The 22,965-nt window shown below is 53.6% G+C and overlaps 2 protein-coding genes across 3 annotated transcripts in view; both read right to left on the bottom strand.

The window, feature by feature from the left end:
- LOC123629099 (haloacid dehalogenase-like hydrolase domain-containing protein 2) overlaps positions 1 to 1,242 on the bottom strand; it is a 41,640-nt gene extending 40,398 nt beyond the window's left edge. The window contains 2 exon segments of the mRNA XM_045539061.1: positions 789 to 967; positions 1,225 to 1,242. Of these exon segments, the coding sequence (XP_045395017.1) occupies positions 789 to 967; positions 1,225 to 1,242 (197 nt within the window).
- Positions 1 to 22,965, bottom strand: part of LOC123629050 (F-box-like/WD repeat-containing protein TBL1X) — a 1,209,717-nt gene that overhangs the window by 1,111,929 nt on the left and 74,823 nt on the right. For both annotated transcript variants that reach the window (XM_045538982.1, XM_045538983.1), the window contains 4 exons: positions 12,485 to 12,630; positions 9,350 to 9,620; positions 5,320 to 5,452; positions 4,898 to 5,039 (listed from right to left, as the gene is read on the bottom strand). In XM_045538982.1, coding sequence (XP_045394938.1) covers positions 4,898 to 5,039; positions 5,320 to 5,452; positions 9,350 to 9,620; positions 12,485 to 12,630 — 692 coding nt within the window. The remainder of the gene's footprint in view (positions 1 to 4,897; positions 5,040 to 5,319; positions 5,453 to 9,349; positions 9,621 to 12,484; positions 12,631 to 22,965) is intronic.

Genomic DNA, 22,965 nt, shown 5'->3' with positions numbered 1-22,965 from the left:
CTGCCCCCCCTTTCTAGTGGCTTTGTGTCGTTCGATGTCTTTTGAACGTTTTCATTTGTCTTTTAAATGTTTTCATTGCCCCCTTTGTAACTAATAACCCTTTTTCTCCTCACATGACTCAGGAGGACGGGGTGTCCTCTGAGGCCCCACCACAGAAAGAAATAAAACTAAAACAGGATCTGACCAAGACCAAGACCTGCTGCCCATTTTGTGCAAGGAACCAGAAAAAACCAGTGGGCAACAAGAGCGGGCAGCAGGAACTCACCAGTGACACCAGATCAGCTGGTGGCACCAAATCAGACCAACTAACGGTGTCTGTTTCCTTGCAGGAGTGCTGCGCAGATATGGGACAGACACCACCGACTCCCCTGTCCATTTTTGTGGGCCATTTTAAGGATGTTAAGGAAAGGGCGCACAGCCTTTCCCTAAAAGTAAAGAAAAAGAAATTCATCACCCTGTGTGAGGTGGAGTGGCCGACCTTTGGGGTGGGATGGCCACGGGAAGGGGCATTTGATGCTGAGCTTATTGAGAAGATAAAAGGGGTAGTCTTTGGTCATCACAGCCATCTGGACCAAGCCCCCTATATCATAGTCTGGCAGGACTTGGTCCAGGATCTGCCACCTTGGCTAAAGACCCTCCTGCCAGCGTCAAGAAAAAAGACAAAAGGCTAGTTACCAAAGAGGTAAAGGAAAGTGAGGTGCATGACCCTCAGCCCATGGGATCACCTGTGCTGTCAGACTCTAATCTATATCCAGATTTAATAGACCTAGAGTGGCATACACCCCCACCTTACAATCCTAGAGTGGCCCCAGTGGCCCAAGAGGCCCAGGTGGCCCAGGTGGCTCCGGCAGCCCAGGGGAGGATGGGACCTCCAATGAGGGGGCCGGCGTATGGCACTAGACAACAGACTGGACATACTCCAGATCTTGAACCAGTGAGGGCGCTTCCCTTGAGGGCCATGGGACCCCTGGGAGTGGACGGAGAACAGGCGTATCAGTACTGGCCCTTCTCCACCAGTGATCTTTATAATTGGAAATCTCAAAATGCAAATTTTTGTAATAATCCAAGAGATCTAATTAACCTTTTAGATTCTGTCCTTTTCACTCATCAGCCCACATGGGAGCACTGCCAACAGTTGCTTAAGGTTCTTTTTACCACTGAGGAGAGGGAGTGAGTCCAGGGAGAGGCATGAAAGTTAGTTCCTGGAGAGGACGGCAGGCCTACCATCAACCCTCGAGTCATCGACCAGACCTTTCCCCTTGAACAACCACCCTGGGATTACAATGAGGCTGAAGGTAGGGAGCGTCTCTGGGTCTACCACCAGACTCTAATGGCCAGTCTCTGGGCAGCGGCACAGAAGCTGACCAATTTGGCTAAGGTAGGGGATGTTCAGCAGGGGCCCCAGGAGAATCCAGTGGCATATCTAGAGAGGATTATGGAGGCTTTCAGACAGTACACTCCCATAGATCCTACTGCAGAAGAGAGCAAGGCAGCAGTAATGATGGCTTTTGTTAACCAGGCAGCCCCAGACATTAGGCATAAGGTGCAGAAAATAGAGAGGTTAAGTGAAAAAACTCTGAGAGACCTGCTGGAAGTGACAGAAAAAGTCTGTAACAATAGGGAGATGCTGAAAGAGAAGTTAGAAAGAATGAGACAGGAATATAGGAAGTTCCAGGCGGATGAGGCACGTAAGGCAAATAAGGAGATGGCCAAGATCCTACTTGCAGCCATGGAAGAGGGTCAGTTTAGGGGCAAATGGCCGAAAATGACCTCAGAGGGAGAAGCTAGGCAAGGATCAGTGCGCACACTGCAAGGAGCACGGACATTGGGCTAGAGAACGTGTCAAGAAAAAAGGAGGGGCCCAGGGAGGAGAGCATCGCCTAAGAAAGTCTTACTAGTAGGGCAAGAAGAAGATAGTAAATAGGGAAGACAGGGTTTGGGCCCCCTCCCCGAGCCCAGGGTAACCTTAAATATAAAGAGGAGCCCAGTCAGTTTCCTGGTAGACACTGGGGGTGTTCATGCAGACACTGAGACCTTGGAGGTGGCCGGTGGCATACCTGTCCAAAAAGCTAGACCCAGTAGCAGCAGATGGCCGGCGTGCCTGTGAATCATGGCAGCTACCACTTTGCTGGTCAAAGACATCAACAAGCTCACCCTGGGTCAGCATTTGCACATTACCACCCCTCACGCCATAGAGGGGATCTTAAAGCAGCCACCGGCACGATGGATCAAGAACACGAGGCTGGCTCACTACCAGGACTTCTGTTAGACACTCCTCACATCGAGTTCTGGACTCCTGCCATCCTGAACCCAGCCACGGTTCTGCCAGATCCAGTGCTGGCAACGCATGAACATAGCTGCCTTGGGATCTTGGCTGAGACCCAGATGGCCTGGAGTGACCTGCAAGACCACCCCCTTGTGAATAGCGACCTGACCTGGTTCACGGGGGGGGGGGGGAGCAGCTTCGTCCAGGACGGACACAGGTATGCAGGGGCGGCCATAGTAGATGAGCAAGGCAGGCTTATCTGGGCCACGCGCCTTCCACAGGGGACCTCGGCCCAGAAGGCTGAACTGGTTGCATTGACAGAAGCCATTCGCAGGGCCCAGGGGAAGAGGCTGACGGTGTATGCTGACAGCCACTGTGCCTTCGGGACAGTGCATATACACGGAGCCCTCTACAGAGAAAGGGGCTTCGTTACAGCTGAAGGCAAGGAGATTAAGCACAAATCGGAGATACTCCAATTACTGGAAGCCATCCTGCTACCCAAGGCAGTGGCTGTGGTCCATACCCCGGTACACCAGAGGGGGGCCTCCCTTGAGGCCAGGGGCAACCGGGCCGCGGACATTGAGGCATAAAGGGCTACGGAGGGACCGGTACCAACCGATGTTTTGCATCTGAGCTTGCCGCCCCCTGGGATGGGGAAGATGCCCCCCCAACCGGACTACTCCAGCACGGACATAAGGTGGGCCACAGAAAAGCTGCAGGCGACGCCGAACAAGGACGGCTGGTTCCAAGACGGAGAACATCGCCTGATAGTCCCAGAGGCCTTAGGGAATCACCTACTAGGGCACTTGCACCAGACAACGCATCTTGGCAAGAAGAAGATGTTACAGCTGCTGGCCACGGCACGACTCAGATTCAAATCACAAGAGAAGACGGCAGAGGACATTGTCAAAAACTGCCGTGTCTGCCAGGTTATGCAGCCGGGGAAGGTCAGAGGGACCCATACAGGTACCGGGGAACGGGGGAGGCAACCTGGGTTGTTTTGGGAAATAGATTTTACAGAGGTAAGGCCAGGAAAATATGGGTACAAATACTTACTGGTCATGATAGATACTTTCTCAGGGTAGATAGAGGCCTTTCCTACTAAAGGAGAAACTGCTTTAATAGTGGCAAAGAAAATATTAAAAAAAATAGTTCACAGGTATGGGCTGCTAGAGAGCATAGGGTCTGACAATGGACCAGCCTTCACAAGTCAAGTTAGTCAGGGACTAGCCCGGGCGCTAGGGACAGATTGGAAATTACATTGTGCATATAATCCCCAGAGCTCGGGGCAGGTAAAAAAAATAAACAGAACCCTAAAAGAGACTTTGACTAAATTGGCCCTGGAGACTGGCGGAGACTGGGTGACCCTCCTTCCCTTCACCCTGTTCCAAGCTCGGAACACCCCCTATCACCTAGGCCTAACCCCCTTTGAGATTATATACGGTGTTCCTCCACCAGTAGTGCCAAAAATAACTTCTGGGGCTGTGCCTAAAACCCCAAAAGAGGTGCTACAGGCTGTACAGGCTCTGCAGCGAGTTGAGGGCCAGATTTGGCCTGCGCTCCGAGCTTTTTATCAGACAGCCAAACGGGAGCGTGAACAAAGAAAAGGCTGGTTTGAGTCATGGTTCAATAGCTCTCCTTGGCTGACTACTTTGCTCTCCACCTTGTTAAGGCCTTTGCTTGTGCTCTTACTCATTCTCACATTTAGACCATGTGTTTTAAATAAGCTGGTTAACTTTGTCAGAGACCGAGTCAGCGCCGTGCAATTACTGGTCTTATGACAGCAGTACTAGGGCTTAAAAATGAGGGACATAGAAGGCTCATAAAATAGGAAATCCCATGCACGAGCAAGAGTGCTCATAAGAACAAGAAAAAGGGGGGGAATGTAGAGTAGGACTAAAACAATATTTTAGTTTGTTTGATGGTGACTTGTTTTTGCTCTTAGCTAACAGCCAAATTCTGCTTCTGTACACAAAGCTTGCTTGCTTGCTTATTGCTTGGTTATGATAAAGAGCTAAAACCATGCTCAAATGCAGTTAAAAAAAAAAAAAAAGAAAAAAAAACAACCACAAGTAACTTCCTGATAAAGAGATCAGCTGTGCAGGGCAAATGTCCTTGGGGAAAAAAAATCTCCTGGGAAGGAATCTCCTGGGAAAGCATCTCTTATCGAAAATAACTAGCAACAGACTCCAGCAAAAAATAAGTATAAAAGCTTTGTTTTCACCCCAGGGCGGGGTCCTGGTTCGTACAGAGACCACTGCGTTGGTGCTCGGGGCTTGGACCCTAGCTCGAGCTAGTCAATAAAACTCCTTTGCCTTTTGCAGCCTCAGTGACTCCGTCTTTCTGTTCCCAGGGCCGAAGGGGACCGGCTCTAACAGTGCCACCGTGATCATCCTGCAAAGGCTCGTTCACGATGGAAAGACAGGGCTACGGGACTCCCGGCTCGTGGTCTGCCCCACACGGCCTTGCTCAGAGCTCTCAGAAATGGAGGGCCCCGATGGCCAGGACCCCCCGCGGGCTGAGCACAGGGCCCGCCCGCCTCCGTGTGTGCACAGGGCCTTCCCGCCGGGCCCTTGGCAGGCGGCCGGCAGACATTCCTGTTGCCAAGCGCCGAGGGTGGAAGGTGCTTACGTTCCAGTCCAGCGAGGTGACGTCTTTGTTACTGGGGACATCGTGGCCCCCTTCCCGGATACAGTGCCTCAGCACGAGCTGCGTGGAGCCCCCGCTGCTGTTCTCATTCAGGTTCCATATCCTCGCCGTGGAGTCTCCGGATCTGCAGAATAGAAACACAGTGTCCTTTCCAGACCTCTCGATCACTGTGTCCCCCCACCGCCTCTGTGCTTAGTCATCTTTGGTGTCTTTGCATTGCTCCCGGCCCACAGAGAAGACGGCTCGGAACGATGGCTGCCCCACAGCGCAAGGCACACGGAGAAGCACAGCACAGAGCCGCCCGCTCCTGGGCCTGCACACACCGGGGGTCACAGGGCAGCGCCTGTCCCCTGGGGCAGAGCTCCCGAGAAGAGCGAGCCGCTGGTGTCCCCTGACAGCCTTACCCGGAAGCCAGCAGATCGCTGACAGGGTTCCAGGCACAAATGAACACCTCGGACTCGTGGCCCCGAAGGACTGTGGCTTTGTTGGGTGGAATCTCAACATCTCCGTCTATTTCCATTGGTTTTGAGTGATTATCTGTTGTGGGAAACACAAAGAGACACGAGGCTTACCGATACGAGAGAAACGCATTTTCAGGACACTTTTGTTTTAGAAACACGTTATTTCTATGCACTAAGTAATATTACCTCTGATAATTGTAACAAAATCGTGGCTTTTGTGTGATTTAGTAAATACTTTATATCTGGACCATCTCTAAATTTGATTATTCTTCATAACTGGGGCCAACCAACTATGGCCTGTAGACCAGACCAGCCCTCGGCCGCCCAGCTGCATAATAAAGTTTGACTGGTGCACGGTCAGCCCATGCTTTCGCACTGCCTACGGCTGCTGTGACAGCCAGAATCGTGTCCCCCTCAAAATTCACGCTGAAGTCCTAACCTGCAGGACCCCAGGATGTTATTATATTTGGAGACTGAGTCTTTAAAGAGGTGATTAAGGTAGAATGACGTCACTAGGGTGGGCCCTGATCCAACAGGACTGCTGTCCTTGTAGGGAAAGGAGATGAGGATACAGACACGCACAGAGGGACGACCACGTGAGGACACAGGGAGAGGGCAGCGTCTACACGCCAAGGAGAGAGGCCTCAGGAGGAAGCAGCCCTGCTGACACCTGGATCTCAGACTTCCAGCCTCCAGGACCGTGAGAGCAACTTCTGTTGCTGACGCTGCAGGGTCTGTGGTGCCTTGTTACGGCGGCCAGAGCAGACGGGCACAGCTGCACGTGCAGTGCAGTGGCACAGCTGAGTAGCTGAGAGAGACTGTGTGACCCTCGCAGCCTGAGACAGTCCCTGTCCCTTTAGAGGGTTTGCCAGCCCCTGCTTCCTGCTGATGGGACAGCAGCAAGGTATCGTCTGATCAAACGACAGTTTCATAGCACAGTCGAAAACTGTGTGTGCTTTGTCACGTCTTTCATAGAGGTGTTTTGGTGGAAGCCCTGGGAGGAAAAGGACTCGCTTCTTACTCCACAGCAGGCAACCTGAGGCCGCACTGCTTCTGTTTCAACATGTAAAAACAACGCAAAGACGCCTGGAGGTCCTGCTTGGATCAAGAAGGCTGATACAAAATATTCAAGTAATAACAATGGGACTCCTCAAAGCGGGTGTTTCCTTCACACTTCTGAAGGTCTCATCCAGCTGGCTGAGGTATTGGGAGAGAAGAAAAACGTCTTTCCAGGTTTGGCAGATTCGTCCCTGGCAATGGCAGAGGTGGGCAGGTGTCCTAGCTAGCCACACGGCGGTGGGGCCTCGCATCTCCAAGGAGGCCTGGAAGCCAGTGTGCACACGCTCATCACCACACAGCCGGGGCGCACTCTGCCTCGACAGGCACGGGGTGCTGGGGCTGAGAAGGGGGTCGGGGTGGCTGCCCCGGAGTTTCAGCCTGGGCAGTGACTCAGGCCCCAGAGCGCCCAGCCAGGGTGCACAGGTGAGGAGGAGGCCGGTGCGCGGGGCGGGGCGGGGCTTGGCGCACAGACCCGGTGTGGGCAGAAGCAGGCAAAGCCCAGAGCGCCCACGGCCACGGCGGGGAGCCGGCCTCCAGGGGCACAGGCCAGGGAGGGGGCACTAAGGGGCCGACCTTGGACCAAGGCCCAGCGACTGGCTCAGGTTCACGACGGGACACCTGCATCTCTCCGCAAAGTGCATTCTGACTGCGGGTCCCGGGACAGGGCCTCTTTTGTGCCTGCTCTGGTTTTAGGTGGCCTTTCTGACGCGGGAGTTGCTTCACCGAGACCCACCAGGTCTGAGCAATTTTTGTTATGTAACTGCTTGGCCGTGAAAAGGAAAAAACATCCAATACTTGTGTTCACACGGCACGGAGCGTCCCCGAGGTCCTCCCGCACGTGCTGCCGAGGAGAAGGCTGGTGCACACCTGCTGAGTGACCCGACCGCTGCTTCCCTTCCGTGTTCTCATCGTGGACGGCACATTTTACGGAGGCCACCTCAGCAGACGCCTCACCTACGGCAATCAGGCGAATGGGTGGCCGCGGGTGACAGGGACCAGCCCGAAGGTTCCTGTTCCCGTGACGAGACAAACGTTTTACTGGGGATCACCTGCCTGTGGTCTCAGCTCTGCACCTGGGACGCTCCCACCGGTAAGCACCATCATGCTTTCGGCAAGCCCCCGCCTCCCCGTGCCCCCGAGTTCTGGGGCTCCAGTGCTGTCTTCTTCTGGGCCCGGCCCACGCGTCAGCCTTCGCCATTGGAGCAGCACGCCAGGGCTTCTAGCCGACCACGCCTGCCCTGGCAGGGCCACGGGGCCTTGGTTCTCTGGTCCCGGGTAGGTCACTGACGGTGCAGGCGAGCCATGCCAAATGCCACCCTCAAGAGAAACAGTGTGGAAAGTGGTCGCTTTCCTCCCGAGTGGCAGAAGGAAAAGTTCTGGAAGGTCGGGATGAAATCTGACTTCAGGTGTGGCCTCAGCCTGTTTGGACATACAAGCAGCGGGGGACGCACGGGAGCGTGAGAGAGGGCAGCCTGCAGGTCGCACCGAGCCTAGAACCGGGCCTGCCTGCGGGAAGGCGGCTGTGGATGGGGTGGCAGTGGTGGCCCATGGGCGACGCCCCTCCGAGTATGAAGGCTGACCTGCCCATACTTGCCTAAGGAAAGCCAGCGCGGCTGAAGTCACGCTGCTGTCTCCATCCTGTCCCACGTGGGGCCCACACAGACCCCACACCAGAGTTACTTGAGATTTAAGGAGACTGGTGGCGCAGTTTAAACGCGGGCAAATTTCTTCCTCGGCAGGCACCAGTCTCTCTAGGGTCACCAATTACAAATTACTTTCGTGATGTAGGATTACAAAGCCAATTATACCAATTTTTTTTATGTTTGAGAGTTCGAGGTTGTATTCTGTGTCGCTGGACAGTCGATAAACACTCTTCGGTATAGGCCAGGTGTTTTCTTATCCGTCTTTCCCTGTCTAAGCCCCGGCCTCATCCTTAGAGAACCTGGAGCCCTCGGGGGAGGGCTGCTCGTTTATGCAAGCCAGATGGCCTGCAGGCCGCCTGCCAGCCTTGCCATTAAATGCTAGATCTGGTTCTTGAGCCCAAGAGAGACCTCAAGAATTCGTTCGCTGGTGCCTCTGACTTGCCACAGGGCTTGGCTGTGGGCTGCAGTGGCGTCACAGGTGGCCCAGCCGGACCCCTGCACGGGTGGAGGCTGCGGGGCCAGGACCTACACGGTAAGATGCCAGCGTCATCGCTCGAGCTTCAAGGACTGCTGGGCTGCATGTGGGAAGTGACTTTCAAGAAAGGAAGAATACACACATGCACACACACACACACGTGCACCACACGTAGGCACGTCTGCATGCCATGAACTCAGACCCTGAAACAGAGCCCCTGTGAGTTTATAAAGCAGTGTGTCCAAGGGGAGGTGGGTTTTCCGCGTGCAAACTTGGGCTCTCTGACTTATTTGCCGCATGCTCTTAGGCAATTATCTAACGGGGACTGACCTCCTGGGGTTTTGCAAAGACCAAATCTGAGGCCTGGTGCTCTGACAGTGACAGAGCTCAACCATTCTACCGTAACTTGGCTGGAAAGCGTCAACACGGAAAGCTGGAGGCTGGGGCCAAAGGTTTCCGCGAATGAAACACATCTGTTCCCGGCGCACAGTAACCACCTGGCACTTCCCCTCGTGGTACTGAAGTCTCAGGGCAGCAGCAGGGCAGGATTTCCTACAATTGAGGATGTGTGAGTGAAGAGTAACAGGTGTGAGGACTTTGATGACATAACTGGAACGTGAAGCTCTCCTGGCCAGGCAGTAAGCGAAAACTAGAGAGCAACGGGTAAGAAATCTACAGCGGTAGTAGGTTTTTTAGGAAGTTGTTGGCATTTGCCCAGAGTCAGTAGAAAACAATAAACCCCCGGACGCCCAGAGAACCGCTAGGGCCAGGCACTCACTTATTGCCGGGCACTCACTTATTGCATGTGTTCCGTTCTCCTCCCCATTCACCGTGGCCTCTCCGTTCTTTGGTGGATTTTGCTGGGAAACAGCTGCTGTCGCCATCGTTGCTGTCGCTGCTGCTGCTGCCACTGCCGCTGCCGCCGCCGCCGCCGTGGCCGCCACACTGGCCTGCTGCTGGGCGAGCTTCTCCCGGAACGCCTGCTGCCGTGTCTGCACCACATCGGGCATCACAGCATCGATCAGGGACAGGGACTCTATGGGGCGGCCATCAAATACTGTGCCATCCTGGGAAAGCAAGCCAAGGGGACAGCCGTCAGCTCACCCAGAACGGCCGGCCTCTCCTCTCCCGGCAAGGGAGGTGCAGGGACACGGAGTGTAAACAGCTGGCACCAGCAGTGACAGGGCCCAGGAGGAGCCGACTTTGGCTGGGTGCCCAGGAGTATGGGGCGAAGGGATCCCGGTGGGCAGGGGTGGGGACAGGTGGACTCGGGTACCACCGATGAAGAACCAGGTACAGTGGTTGTTCCCAGTGTCAAACTGCACTGGGGCACCGAGGACGCCCGCTTTATTCCACGACAGAAAGTGCTAATCCTAATGCGTCAGTTCCCAACGGGGCTGATTCTGCCTCCTTGGGGGCACATTAGGCAAAGTCTGGAGATATTTTTGGTTGTCACAACTGGGGGAGAACGGGGTGCTACTGGCACGTGGTGGGTGGAGCCCAGGGACGCTGCTCAACGCCCCACCGCAGAGAGCCGTCCAGCCCCAGACACCTCGAGCTGAGGTTGAGAAACCTGCCCAGATGCTATCGCAAGTAACTACCCACTCACGCGGGAGGGGTCAGCACTTTGGAAGCATCAAATCCAATTCAGAGAAGCCTGCACCATTCAGGATTCGATTCCTGGTACCTTTGTCCACCTGACTTAATAAAACAGGCAACTTGCTGCTACTTGAAATGACTCCTTGGGCTCAGGGTGTGGACTGAATATAGCCATGACATAATCGACAACAATATCATTAGTAATAATTCATGTTTTTTTGAATGTCCTTTGATTCTATGGTTTCCAGCTACCATGAAAAAATTTCCATGCACATTTAAAAATACAGGAGGAAGTGGCTGGGTGTGGTGGCTCACACTCTAATCCCAGTACTCCGGGACGCTGAGCAGGGAGGATCGCTTGAGGCAAGGAGTTTGAGAACAGCCTGGGCAACATAGCAAGACCCTGTCTCTACAAAAGATAGAAAAAATAGTCGGGTGTGGTGGCACACGCCTGTGGTTTGTGCCACCACAGGAGGCCGAGGCAGGAGATCACTTGAGCCCAAGAGTTTGAGGTTGCAGTGAGCTATGATGATGCCACTGCACTCCAGCTTGGGTGACAGAGTAAGATCCTGTCTCAAAAACATAATTAATAAATAAAATACAGGAGGAAGTTCTTTCCTCATGATGCACTCCAAATATTCGAACACATGAAACTCAGTATGCCTCAGGGTTGTGTCTGGAGGCTGTGCAAACCCATTTGTATAATATATCCTCTGAACTTGAATTGCTTTGGAAACGAGGGAGAATTGAAAGACACGGGTTTCGGCTGAAGACCGTCTAAACAAAACATCACCCTAGCTCGTTTCTGATTACGTGACAATATTTGAGATAAAGAAAAATGGTGCCAAATACAACCCACCACCCCCTCAGCCACCGCTGCCCCGATTCTGGCCACGCAGTGGGCACCGCTGACTGGCCGGGCCACTGCACACCCTTCCTCCACTCATGCCCCAAACGGGCGAGAAGTGACTGCCCGAGGTAACAGAAGCACCTCTCCAAGTAAACTCTAAGGGCACGCTGTCTCACTTTTTAAGGACTAGAAACCGTTGTGACAAGTCAGTGACAAATGACATGGTCTTCTATTTGCCTGTAGACGTGCTGGGATGTGGAGTGCCAGGGAAGAGAGGTTATGAAAGGCTCTTGGCAGAGGAGGGGCGGGACCCCACCAGTGGGGGAAACAGAGTCACACGTGGCACCCTGAGGTCTGAGGGCTGGCGGGGGCCTCTGGGGCGTGTACCCCTGCCACAGTTTGTGGACAGAGAGACGAGACGCGGCCGGAAGGCGTCAGTGGAAAACCCTGGGCATCCAGAGTGACAAAAGGGAGACAGGAGCTGGCTGCTGCCAAGGGCACAGGAGAGGCACAAACGCCAGGGTTCTCAAAGGCTCGGATTTGAGTGAATGGCACAGAAAAGAGCAAAGCAGAAAACAGGGTATTAATTTCTGAAAGAGCTTTCTTGGAAAGCTACAGAGAAAGCGGTGCCCCCGGCTGCGAAGGGGAGGTCCGCAGGGGCGGGGAGCTCCCAGGAAGGAGGGCGGAGGCCCCCACAGACGCGGGCCGCGGTGGGTGTGGGGGAGCCGGGCGGAGTCCCTGGGTCAGAGCAGGGGAAAGAGAGGCAGGAGGGCGCTGGCAAGTGTGGCGCCAGAAGTGGACTCGGGTGGAGACAGCGAGGAAGGTGGCGGGTCCCAGGGATCGAGGGGATTTCACTGCAGAATCTGCAGAGCAGGGCGGAAGGCGGCGCGAGGGGGAGGGGCTGTGCTTAAAACCCAGGCACCCGAGTGTCGAGACTGGTACAGGACTGGCACGGCCGCTCACTGGCCCCGGCGACCGCGCAGGGCGGGACACTGCGTCCGCGGTCACTGCCGCGTGCGCTCACGCCGGCGCTACGTGCAGCCGGCGCCGTGGGGAGACCGTCCCCCGAGCTCCTCCTCGACACGCGGCCCTCCCTGCCCCGACGCTCGCTCTGGCCGTGCCTGTGGTCGCGTTCCCACAACACACCGATTCTGCTCGCCCGTGGGGGGTGTCCCCCTCTGCGCACTGGCCCCGGGGACCGCGGCGGGAGCGCCCGGCCCAGGCGCAGGGGCGCGTCCCTTTCAGGCGTGGCCACGCACCAGCAGCGGCGATTCTGGGGCTTTCTGCGAAAAACACAGACCCATGCGGAAGGGCCTCAAACGCTCGCTACTGGCGTGTCCGCAGAACCACCGTCTCCTCATCGAATAAACCAGTAGCACGAAGCGGGGAAGAAAGTCCGGACTGACCCTCCAGTACCGGGGATGCACGTTAGGCTGCGACCTGCTTCCCGGGCCTCCCAGGGCTGTGATGGGGCCCACGTACCTCATTGATGCTGATCTCAGCTTCCACATACTGCAGCCCCTTCTGCAGGATGGAGATGAGGGCAGCTGGTGGCACTAGCGTCCCATTGATGTTGGACTGGCTGATGTGGCTCTCGATCCCGAACGTGAAAGCCGAGTGGGAAAAACCTGCAGCGAGAGAGGGAGGCCAAGGCTGGGCGGGCCGCGGACGGGAGGGGCAGGCACGGCCACCGAGACGGAGGGCGGCCGCGGACCGCAAACGCACTTCGCCAGGGGGTGGGCGCTGCTGCGGGATGCCCAGCGGTGCTTCTGACCTGGGGGTGCGCAGGCAGGGAAGGGCAGGGAGAGAGGAAGACACTGGAGACCTGGGAAGATCCGTGTGGGAATGTGATGCAAAAATGGCCTTTAGGGGTAGAACCTTTCAGCGTTATTAAGAAGCAAAACAGAGAACAGAGGATGGAGTCTGCCCTGCGTGCCCCGGTCGGATGGTCCTGCTGCAGAAATTGGGCGTTTGGCTCCCCCCGACTCCCGGTTTGTGTCACTCTCCGCAGAGGCTCCCGCTGAAGCCTCTCTGTGTCCCCAGCTGCAATACACACAGGGCGCCTTCCTCAGCCCGAGATGAGGGGCGGCGAGTGCTGAGCTCGGAGGCTCACGGACACTCGGGGCAAGCCATCCCACAACCCCAGCCTGAACCAGAGGAAACGGCCGTGCGCACTGACGGGCAGTTTTCTCACAACTTTGCAGGAGGGGCTGGCCTCTCCCTTTCCCCACCCCAGTGCGTCCTTTCACTGCCTCCTCGGAAGCTGCTGATGAACGCAACACGTGGCAACTTCAAGGTGCTTTTAGATGCGCGCTGGATGCAGGCTGTTGCATGAAGATGTGGGGATTAGAGTCTGGACTGTTACTGCACACAGAAAGCCGCGCCTGGCCCCTGTGGAGAATGCGGGTTTCAACGGCACAGGGCGTGGGGTGGGCGCTGGGGAAGCTGCACCAGCCCTTCCCCAAGCAGAGGAAGGCGGTGTCTTACTCCTGGGGAGGTTGTCGGGTGGGGGGGGGGGGTGTCTACACAGCTGCAGCTATTTTCTTACACCGGCAAGCCTGGGATGCGCGGGAGCTCGGAATCCTCGGGAGGGAGAGACGGAGGGGGCCCCGGGGGCCCGTGTGAGTAATGGGGGCCCCCAGCGCTCGGCTCCCTGGCTTGCGGGGCGTGAGGAGTGCCAGGGCCCTTCCCATCCCAGGGCTTTGTGATCCCGTGTTGTTTATATTTTCCACGCATCAGACGAATGAGCAGGGAGCAGGAGTTCTGAAAGTGCCCACCCAACTCCCTTGTTGGGACGCTCTGCTGGCTAAAACTAGCTGCAACCTTGCGGGGCGCCTGCTTCCCTTCTGCCTTCTTTCGGTTGGCCACAGGGGGGCAGCCGCCCCCTCAGATCGCACGCAGCACCCTTAGCCCAACACAAACCGACCCTGCAACGCACGAAACGCCCACCAGGTGGGAGTGTTCCTCCACGACAGGGGCCGCCGTGCCTGCACTGCCGCTAACCCGCGTCGCCTCAATCCACCCGCTGCTCCTGCCCCGCCGCCTGTCACAAGGAGCATGCAGAATGCGTACCTTCCACGTATCTAACAGATTAATAGGGCAGCCGCTGTCCATTTCACCATCAGTTGCAAGAGCCTTGCACGTTTCCTTACAGATCTCTGACCACCTGCATGGGTGGCAAGGGAGCCTCTGTGCTCCACACCGGAGGGTGTGAGCAAAGGCCCTTTTACCACCCACCTCACCGTTTCCTCCTAACTTGCTTTCTCTCTCTGGCCACCTTCCCAGCCCCTACCCACTCCCACAACACAAAACACACCTGTGCTCACCAATGACCTCATTCTCCACCTCGCTACAAGGAGCCTTTATCCTTCAGGTTTCCAGCAACACGTGGACTAGAAAAATCCTAGTCAATGGATACAGCAGGACCACACTGGAATCCATCACGTGGAATTCGCCCTATGTGCTCCCCATGGCGTGGCATCCTCCCTATCTGCTCTGAGCCACAGGGATTTCCCTCTCACATGAATTCACAACTCTCCTGGCTGGTGAGAGCCACCCCCAGCTCCCACTCACACATGGCTTTAGACAAATCCACTTACACACACTAGGGGTCATTCCCTCACTGCCCCTCCTGCCTTTTGGATTAGGTCCCCAGGTCTTTCCAGGGTGACAGACAGGACTGTGTTCTCAGCTTGCAAGGGTGGGGCTGAGACCCCAGCCTGGGCAGCGGGTTCCTACCCTCAGCAACCATTTAACACCACCTGGAAACATCCCTTGCATGCACCAGAGCACAGCATTAGGCACCAATGAGGGCTCTCAACAGACACAGCTCCGTGACCAATGGAGCAATCATGGAAGAGAAGTCAAACTTTTGGCATGTGTCATTCATTCACTCACTCATTCATTCATCCTGTCAAGCACCACTGGGACACAGGACTCTGACACTTACAGCACATTAAGTTCCACAGGCCGAGCGTGACTGCATCACCACCCCTAAGCAAACCTGGGCTCTTGCACCCACTCTCATCTCTGTAGCAGCTTCTCTGAGTCAGTGCTGTTTCTGATTCACACATAGGAGGGACGAATATTAAGAAATTAGGTAACTTATACACAGTTCACACATGTGATAGGACACTGAACTATAATCTAAACCCTACACTATGTGACTCCAAGATTCATCTTTTTACCTTGCACTCTAAGACCTACAGACACAGGAATCAAAATTCTGGAATTCTCCAGGTGGACACAGATATGTCTGGCTGCCCAGCCGGACCACCTGCAGCTCTGTGCAGTGGCACCACAGTGCAGCTCAGGCAGCACGTAGAGAACAGGGTGCAAGGCCCATTTCCAACCATAGGCTTCAGTGTGCTCATTTCTTTAACTGGGTTTGTAAGGGTGGGAGAATGTGGTCTGGCAGCATAACTTTTGTATCTCCCTTCGTGGTCATGCCCTTCAACATGCATTCCTTTTCTAGGCCTCGTGGGCGACAGTAATCAGACAAGGCTTGTTGAAACAAGGGGACAGGGACAGAGCCATTAAGATGGACTGAGGGTATGGAGAAGCCTGCAGCTTCTGGAAAGGAGAGCTGACAGTCTGCTGGAAGGCACCTTCCCCATACAGACACACAATGAGGAATAAACAGGAGAAACCTATGCTGAGCACCCTCACCTTGCACATCAGATTAGCTTGGGTCCTCTACTGAGGAAGGCAGGTAGTCATGACAGGAGATCAGGCACCTGCATGAGGACTTGCTGTGTGCATGTTGTGTGTCACTGATAACAAGTCCTCCGACCTGCTTATGTTGACCTTAGTGGGACAGATCTCTACATGAGCTCTAGATCAATGGCTTTTCCGTCCAATTGCCTGCAAGACTTTCTTACTGACTTCAGGCCCAGGTTATTTCATGAGGCCAGGCAGGAAGGCTACACAGGGGAGATGTCAGGACGGTTGGCTTCTGTCCCTGTTCTGCCATCGGGTGCCTGGGACATGTCACCTCATGTGGCTGGGCCTCTTTCCTCTTCTGCAGTGGGTGGACAAGAAGTACCTCAGCAACCTGATGTGAGAAACTGACTTGAGAGCAGCCAGACCCCAGACCTGTCTGAGTCAAGAGAGAAGACCAGGAACACGTGGAAAGGGCACTTGCCACCTCTTCTTGTTGGTACCATGAGGACATTAGATGAAAGGGCCACTAGGATACTTTCCAGTCTTTTTTTAATGAACCCTTTTAGACTGAATTTATTTAGCTGCCATACTATTTTTTTTTAATTCAGGATATTATGGGGGTACAAACATTTTGGTTACATGTAATGCATTTGATTCTCCCAAGTCAGGGCTACAAGCATGCCCTTCCCCCATACAGTGCACTCTGCCTCCATTACTTGTGAGTTTACTCCCCAACCTGCCCCACCTGACCAGCACCCGGTGAGTATTACTACAACGTGAGTACCTTAGTGTTGATCAGTTAGTACCAATCTGATGGCGAGTACATGTGGTGCATGTTTCTCCATTCTTGTGATACCTCACTTCAGAGGATGGGCTCAAGCTCTATCCAGGATAATGTAAGAGGTGCTAGATCACCATTGTGTTTTGCAGCTGAGTAGTATTCCATGGTATACATAGACTACATTTTATTAATCCACTCATGCATTGATGGGCACTTGGGTTGTTGCCACATCTTTGGAATTGTGAATTGTGCTGCTATAAACATTAGAGTGAAGATGTCTTTTTTATACAATGTCTTTTTTTCCTTTGGGTAGATGCCTAGTAGTGGGATTGCTGGATCAAATGGTATTTCTATTTTTAGCTCTTTGGGGTATCTCCAAATTACTTTCCACAGGGGTTGTGCTAATTTGCAGTCCCACCATCAGTGTAAGAGTGCTCCAAGACAGGAAGATGCCCGCCATGGTCGGAATGTCTGCATCCCCCGAAAATTCATAGTTTGGAAACGAATACCCAATGTGATAGCATTGAGAGGTGGGGCCTCTGGGAAGTGACGAAGTTATGAGGGTTCCACCCTCACAGATGGCATTAGCGCCCTTACGATAGAGGCTCGAGTGAGCTCCCCAGCCCCTTCACTCAAGCGGCAAGTGCCAAAGCAGTTTAAAGGGAGGAGACAAGGAGCCTGGCGGTACCGATGAATGGTGACAGTGAGGGCGGTAGGTTAGTGTCCTTGGTGTTCCCCCTGGGCTAGCCTGGAGGCACTCCCGAAGCCAGGGGGCTTGCCACCTGCCTGGGAAGAGTATCCCCCTGAACCTGCTGACGGCAGCGTTTCTCAGCCGTCGCACGGCTTCCATCGGGAAGGGCCATCCTTTGCTGGGTGGGGCTGTCCCATGCATTGCAGGATCCACCCACTAGGGGCCAGGAGCACACACTCCCCCTGGCACAGCCAAACGTGTCTCCAGGTATTGTCCAATCGACCCCTGCCTCCAGTAAGGAACAGTGACTAGAGGAACTGATGCCCTAAAGGTCACTATCTGTAGCTGTGCTGTCCTCACATTTCTGCTCATTTCTGGGTTGTTGCCACTGAAGAGCAAGCCACTCTCTACGTGCAACTGATCATACACTTCAGATCGCACACAGCAGCTGAGAAAAATCAGATGAGGTACAATTATTCCCAAGCAGAAAAAAGGGAACAATCATGACAAACTCAGAAACTTAAAAGAAGGACCACATTTTATTAAAAGATGGTAGGGTCTCCAAAGTAAAGTCCTGTCCATCTGGAGTGGAAGGTGCTACAGTGTCACGAGAGGATCTATCTCACCTAGCTAGGTCACAAAGACAGATTTACAACAAACCAAGTACATGCTTTGTTTTCTTGCAATTACGACACTGCGAAGCCACACCTCTCACAATGGCTTCACAAGCCATTCGAGTTATACAGTGAGCCATTATGCCCAGTTAATGTTGGCCCGATTCATCAGCAAAACCTGCTACATTGTCACTTGCTGGCCCGTAGAAATTCTGCTTATGTGGCAGAGAAAAGCAGACATTTAATACTCGGGCAGCTGTGGGGCTGGTTTTGCGTCTTCAGCGGAAACAAACAGCAAGGGCACCGATGTGTGGCATTCAAACCAGAATCTTTATTAAGTATTTAACAGACGTAGAAACTCAGAATACTGACTGCTACCCAAAGCCGATGGGTGCAGTGTGTTTATTTTTAAATTGTCCAGATCAGGGTTGGCAAATTGAGGCCCTCGGGCTGAGTCTGGCCCACTGCCTGTGTTTGTAAATAAAGTTTTACTGGGACACAACCACACCCAAGAGTTGACGTCTGGTCTATGGCTATTTTCACGCTACAATGGTGAGTTGAGTAGTTACAACAGAAACCAAAAGGCCCATAAAGCTGAAGAGATTTACATCTACTTCTCTACAGGAAACGTATGCTGATCCAAGTTGATATACAGCCAGCCCTCTGTACCTACAGGTTCCACATCCTCCGATTCAACTAACTGCAGATCAAAAATATATGGGGGAAAAAAAAAGGAGTAAGAAATAATAGAAGCTGGGTGTGGTGGCTCACACCTATAGTCTCAGCAGTTTGAGAGGCTGAGGCAGGAGGACTGCTTGAGGCCAGCAGTTCGAGACCAGCCTGGGCAACATCGTGAAATCCCATGTCTACAAAAAATTTTGAACATTACTCAGGTGTGCGTGGTGGCATGCCCCTGTAGTCCCGGCTACTCAGGAGGCTGAGATAGGAGGCTTATCTGAGCCCAGGAGTTTGAGGCTGCAGTGAGCTATGATCACGCCACTGCACTCCAGCCTGGGTGACAGAGTGAGACCCTGTCTCTTAAAATCAAAAATCAATATGACAATCAAAAATAATACAAACAAAAAACCAACAGAGCATAACACACATAGAGTTTTACATTGTATTAGGTGTTATAAGTAATGTAGAGATGGTTTCAATGTATAGGAGGACATAAATAGGTTAGGTGCAAACCTATACAATGCCATTTCATAGAAAGGACTTGAGCACCTGTGGATTTTGGTATCGTTGGAGGTCCTAGAACCAATCCCCCTTGGATACTGAGGGCCTTCTGTATACATACAGCATCACTAAGCAGACACCATGGCCTCCCACGTGTCCTGCCTCCCTTCTCCCTGTGTCTCTGCGACCCACCCATCGTTTCCCTTTGCTACTGCTCTGATCCGGGACCCTCACATCCCCCAGCCCTTCTCCCCTCCCCTGTGTCACGTGCTTGCCAATAACGACAGCAGCTGGCCTTGCGAGAGCACGTCCTTGGCATCGGCAACAGCCTATGAGCTCTGCACGCACAGCACCACGCCGCACAAAACCATCGCGGCAACTTCGCGGGTCCCCCAGAAGCAGCCCATGGCTCTGCTGCAGAGCAGCGAGGGCCGGCAGGCCCAGGCGAGCCGCGCCCAGCGCAGCCTCCCAGGCCTCCCAGACCCCGATCTAAACGGGGTCGCCTCTCTCTGCGCCGCTGCTCCAAGCACATGCCTGCTTCCCCTCAGGACGACCTTGCACATTCTGGTCTCTCGGTCTGGACAGCAGTTCTCAAGCAAGGCTTGCTTTGTCCCCTAGGAGAAGACACTGGCAATATCTGAAAACATTTTTGGCTGCCACACTGGGGGTGTGTGTATGAACTACAGGCATGAACAGCACAGGTGCAGACCGGGGACGCTGCTGAACACCCTACCATTCGCAAGACAGTCCACCGCAACAAAAATGATCCGCCCCAAACGACACAGCGCCAAGGCTGCGAAGCCCTGCTCCGGAATTCCCTTTTCCGCAGGCTGCCGCCTTCTCCACCGGGCATCCTCCCGCACGGCAGCTCGTCCTCTCGGCAGAAGTGCCTGCTCTCTCCCCCAAGCTGCCTCAGCACTCCGCCCCAGCCCGGGGTCTTCCTGCCGCGTCACCTGCAGCGTTCCACGGCCCACGTGCCTCTCCTGGCCCCTGCGGAGACCGACGCTGTCTGCAGGAAGGAGGCCCATCTTACTTCACTTTGTGACACACAGAGCTCCCGTCCTCGCTACGGCAGCCGCTGCTCAAGATGGATGTGCTGAAAACACACCTGATGGGTGACTAAGAGAAATTGGTGACGCTGATGTCAACGAAGGGCAGTAAGCAACAGAGTAAAACAGAGCCCTCGATGTTTTTAGAATAAAGGGCTTTAAAAGAACAAGAATTAAGGATTTAGGCACGACAGCACGACAGAAATAAAGCTAAGTTTTCAGGCACAGATGGCTGCCATACAAAGGACAGTCTCAAAACTCCCACGGGCTCTCAGCCACATGCATTAATATATACCTGAATAAAAATCTCCATTATATTATTTGAGAATACCAAAATAAAGCTAACACCACCAAGTGCTTACTCAGTGTATCAGCCCTTTCCATGAATTAACCCAGGGAGACGTGGCAACAACCTATGACTTAGCCCACTTAAATCCATACTGCAGAAGAGGAAACTGAGTCACGCAGTGGTTAGGTGATTTCCACGCGGGCACACAGCCAGCAAGCAGCCCTCTGACTCCTGAATCCACACACCACACAATGGTTAAAAATGGCATCCTCTGAAAAGAAGAAGGAAGCCATTTAATCAGTAACACCATTTGTCTTACATTGTTCAGCAAAGTAATTTGCAAACTAGGTGTACATTGTGACGGTGAGGCTGAATGCTTTCTGTATTACAAAAAGCAAACAGAGATAAATTGCATGTTTCGAAGATGCTCACATGAAGACGGCTAAATTAAAAATAAGAGACAGCACCCAAACAAAGTCAGATGCAGTGATGGGAGACTTTGGTACGATTTCTTTTTGTTTACGGGCAGAGTACACTTACTCAGGTGCTTCAAGGCCTCTGCCCTCATGAGCTTCCCTCACTTGCTTTTCGGACCAAGAACAGGTGGAGTTCAATGATCTACAAGGTCCCTTTCAATTGTAAAATTCCTTGCAGAGAAAAAATTACCTCACTGTCCTATCCCAACCAAACCCAAGGGACGTTAATTTATGGAGGTGACCGACTGAGTGACAACACAAATAGGTTAATGCCATCGAAAGAAGGACGTATTACTCACAGCTCCTAAGAGATGGGTGAACGCCGGGTGTGCCACGCCACGCCACACAGGGCCACGGGAACCTGCTCACATACAGGGACAAGAAGCCGAGACAGGAAGAGGGTGGACGGGGACCGCGCCTTTTCGACTGTGGTGGTAGGGGACTAAGGGGGTGGGGACACCCCTTGCTGGGCAGGAAGTGAAAACACGCACACTAGAGTGTGTGGTTGGGAGTTTCCTGATTTGATTCTGGTGCGCCTGCAAAAGCTGCGTGGTGACGGGGCCAGCAGCCAAACAGCCCCTGGTTAACGCCCATCCAACCTAAAGGGCTAAAGAGGGGGGACTTTACAGCGGAGTCATAATGAAACCCGAGCGGGGGGCTGCTCATCTGCAGGTAGCACTTCCTTCTGCTTCTGCGAATACTGACCCTTCTCTATCATCCCTGCTCATAGTGGGGCCAGCTCAGCTCCTCCCTGGTCCACATTCCCTGGATCAGAGCGGGCTCTCCAGCAGGGCTGCAGCTGCCTGGAAAGCTGCCGCCTTCCGCTCAGGGCAGAGGTGACTCAAGGTGGCAGGGGAGGGGAGGATGCTGACAAAAAGCGGGAGAGAAGCCAAGGGACAGGAAGTAGGAGCTGGGTGGAATAAACCAAACGGTGGAAAACACACGCCCACACTCACCCACGCACATAGAATCGGGAACAGTCAACAGAAAAGACAAGAGAGTTAGAAATCACATCCTCATCTAATTTATTATAGGTTCCCTTATTTTCAACGGGGTGGATTAGTCTCATCAGAGGATTATATTTCCTGCCCAAGAAGCAATTTTTATCATATGCAAACTCCAGTTTAATCCATGGTAAAAAGTAGGGAGATGATGGTTTGTGGTCTAAATCACTGAGCACGTTCGCATCGGCTTTACATTTTAATGTGTGTATATATAAAAGAGAATCCTGAAGTCCCGGTCCTCGACCCCTACCCTGCATCTCTGGCAGTGCTATGCCACCCAAAGTGGGCTGCAGAGACGATGTCTTTACGTGCTGCAGACCTGCTCAACATGACCCGCTGTAACACAGATTTGGTGCAAAATGGAATGGCCTTGGATGGCGTCCAAAAGAAACACCAGAAGGATCTTGTTAAAATAGGGTTTCGCTTATAACATCTGGCCTGGCCCCCAAGGGTGGCGGCCAAGCACCGCTCGGGCCTGACTCGCGCAGACCAAGCACCCTTGCCAGCACTATTTTAATATCCTCTGAGCACAGGACCATCCAGTAGGGAAAAGCATCACTCAGTTATAAACCCAGGTTGCTACTTCCTCCCAGGCCAAAGCCTGGCTGGGCTCCAGAGGACACTACCCCTGGGGGCCCCGGCGGGGAGGCCGCTTTCCTGAAGTGCTCACAGAGCACCACAGCCGAGGGAGGCCCCAGCCCCTGCCTCCAGCCAGCCTCTCAGGACTGCCAGGCTCAGACACAGCTGTGTCCTCCAGCACGGCAGCCTGGTGCCCAAAGGTTTTGAACTCTCATGAATTTTGCATTTGATATTTGGAAACTGGAAAACAGCACGAATGCCACGTCGAAGATTTACAATGGATAGCACCACTAAAAATCACGATTAAACAAAAATTACCGTATGACTTTGCAAGTAACAGAGAAAGCAATTTGGTAGATTGAGCAAAGAGCTCACATTATTATACAATCAACGGAACTCCTGTTCTCACATTGGGGAATTTCTTCCAGTCCCTTTTCTCTGTGCATATTAATTTTGGCACATTATCTTCATGGTCACCAAATACAGTATCCCTGTTCTTTTTCACAGAACACACTGTGAGCATCTTCCCAGGTTGCCAAGTGGTCTCGATCGCTGCTGTTTGGTTATTAATCTCCACGGAGTAGACACGGCATCCTTTACTCTCAGCACCTCTAGGTTTAGCTTTCACTGCACAGGTTC

This window comes from Lemur catta, chromosome Y (genome assembly GCF_020740605.2).
Source record: "Lemur catta isolate mLemCat1 chromosome Y, mLemCat1.pri, whole genome shotgun sequence".
NCBI classification, from domain to species: Eukaryota; Metazoa; Chordata; class Mammalia; order Primates; family Lemuridae; genus Lemur; species Lemur catta.
This window is presented reverse-complemented; position numbering and strand designations above follow the sequence as displayed.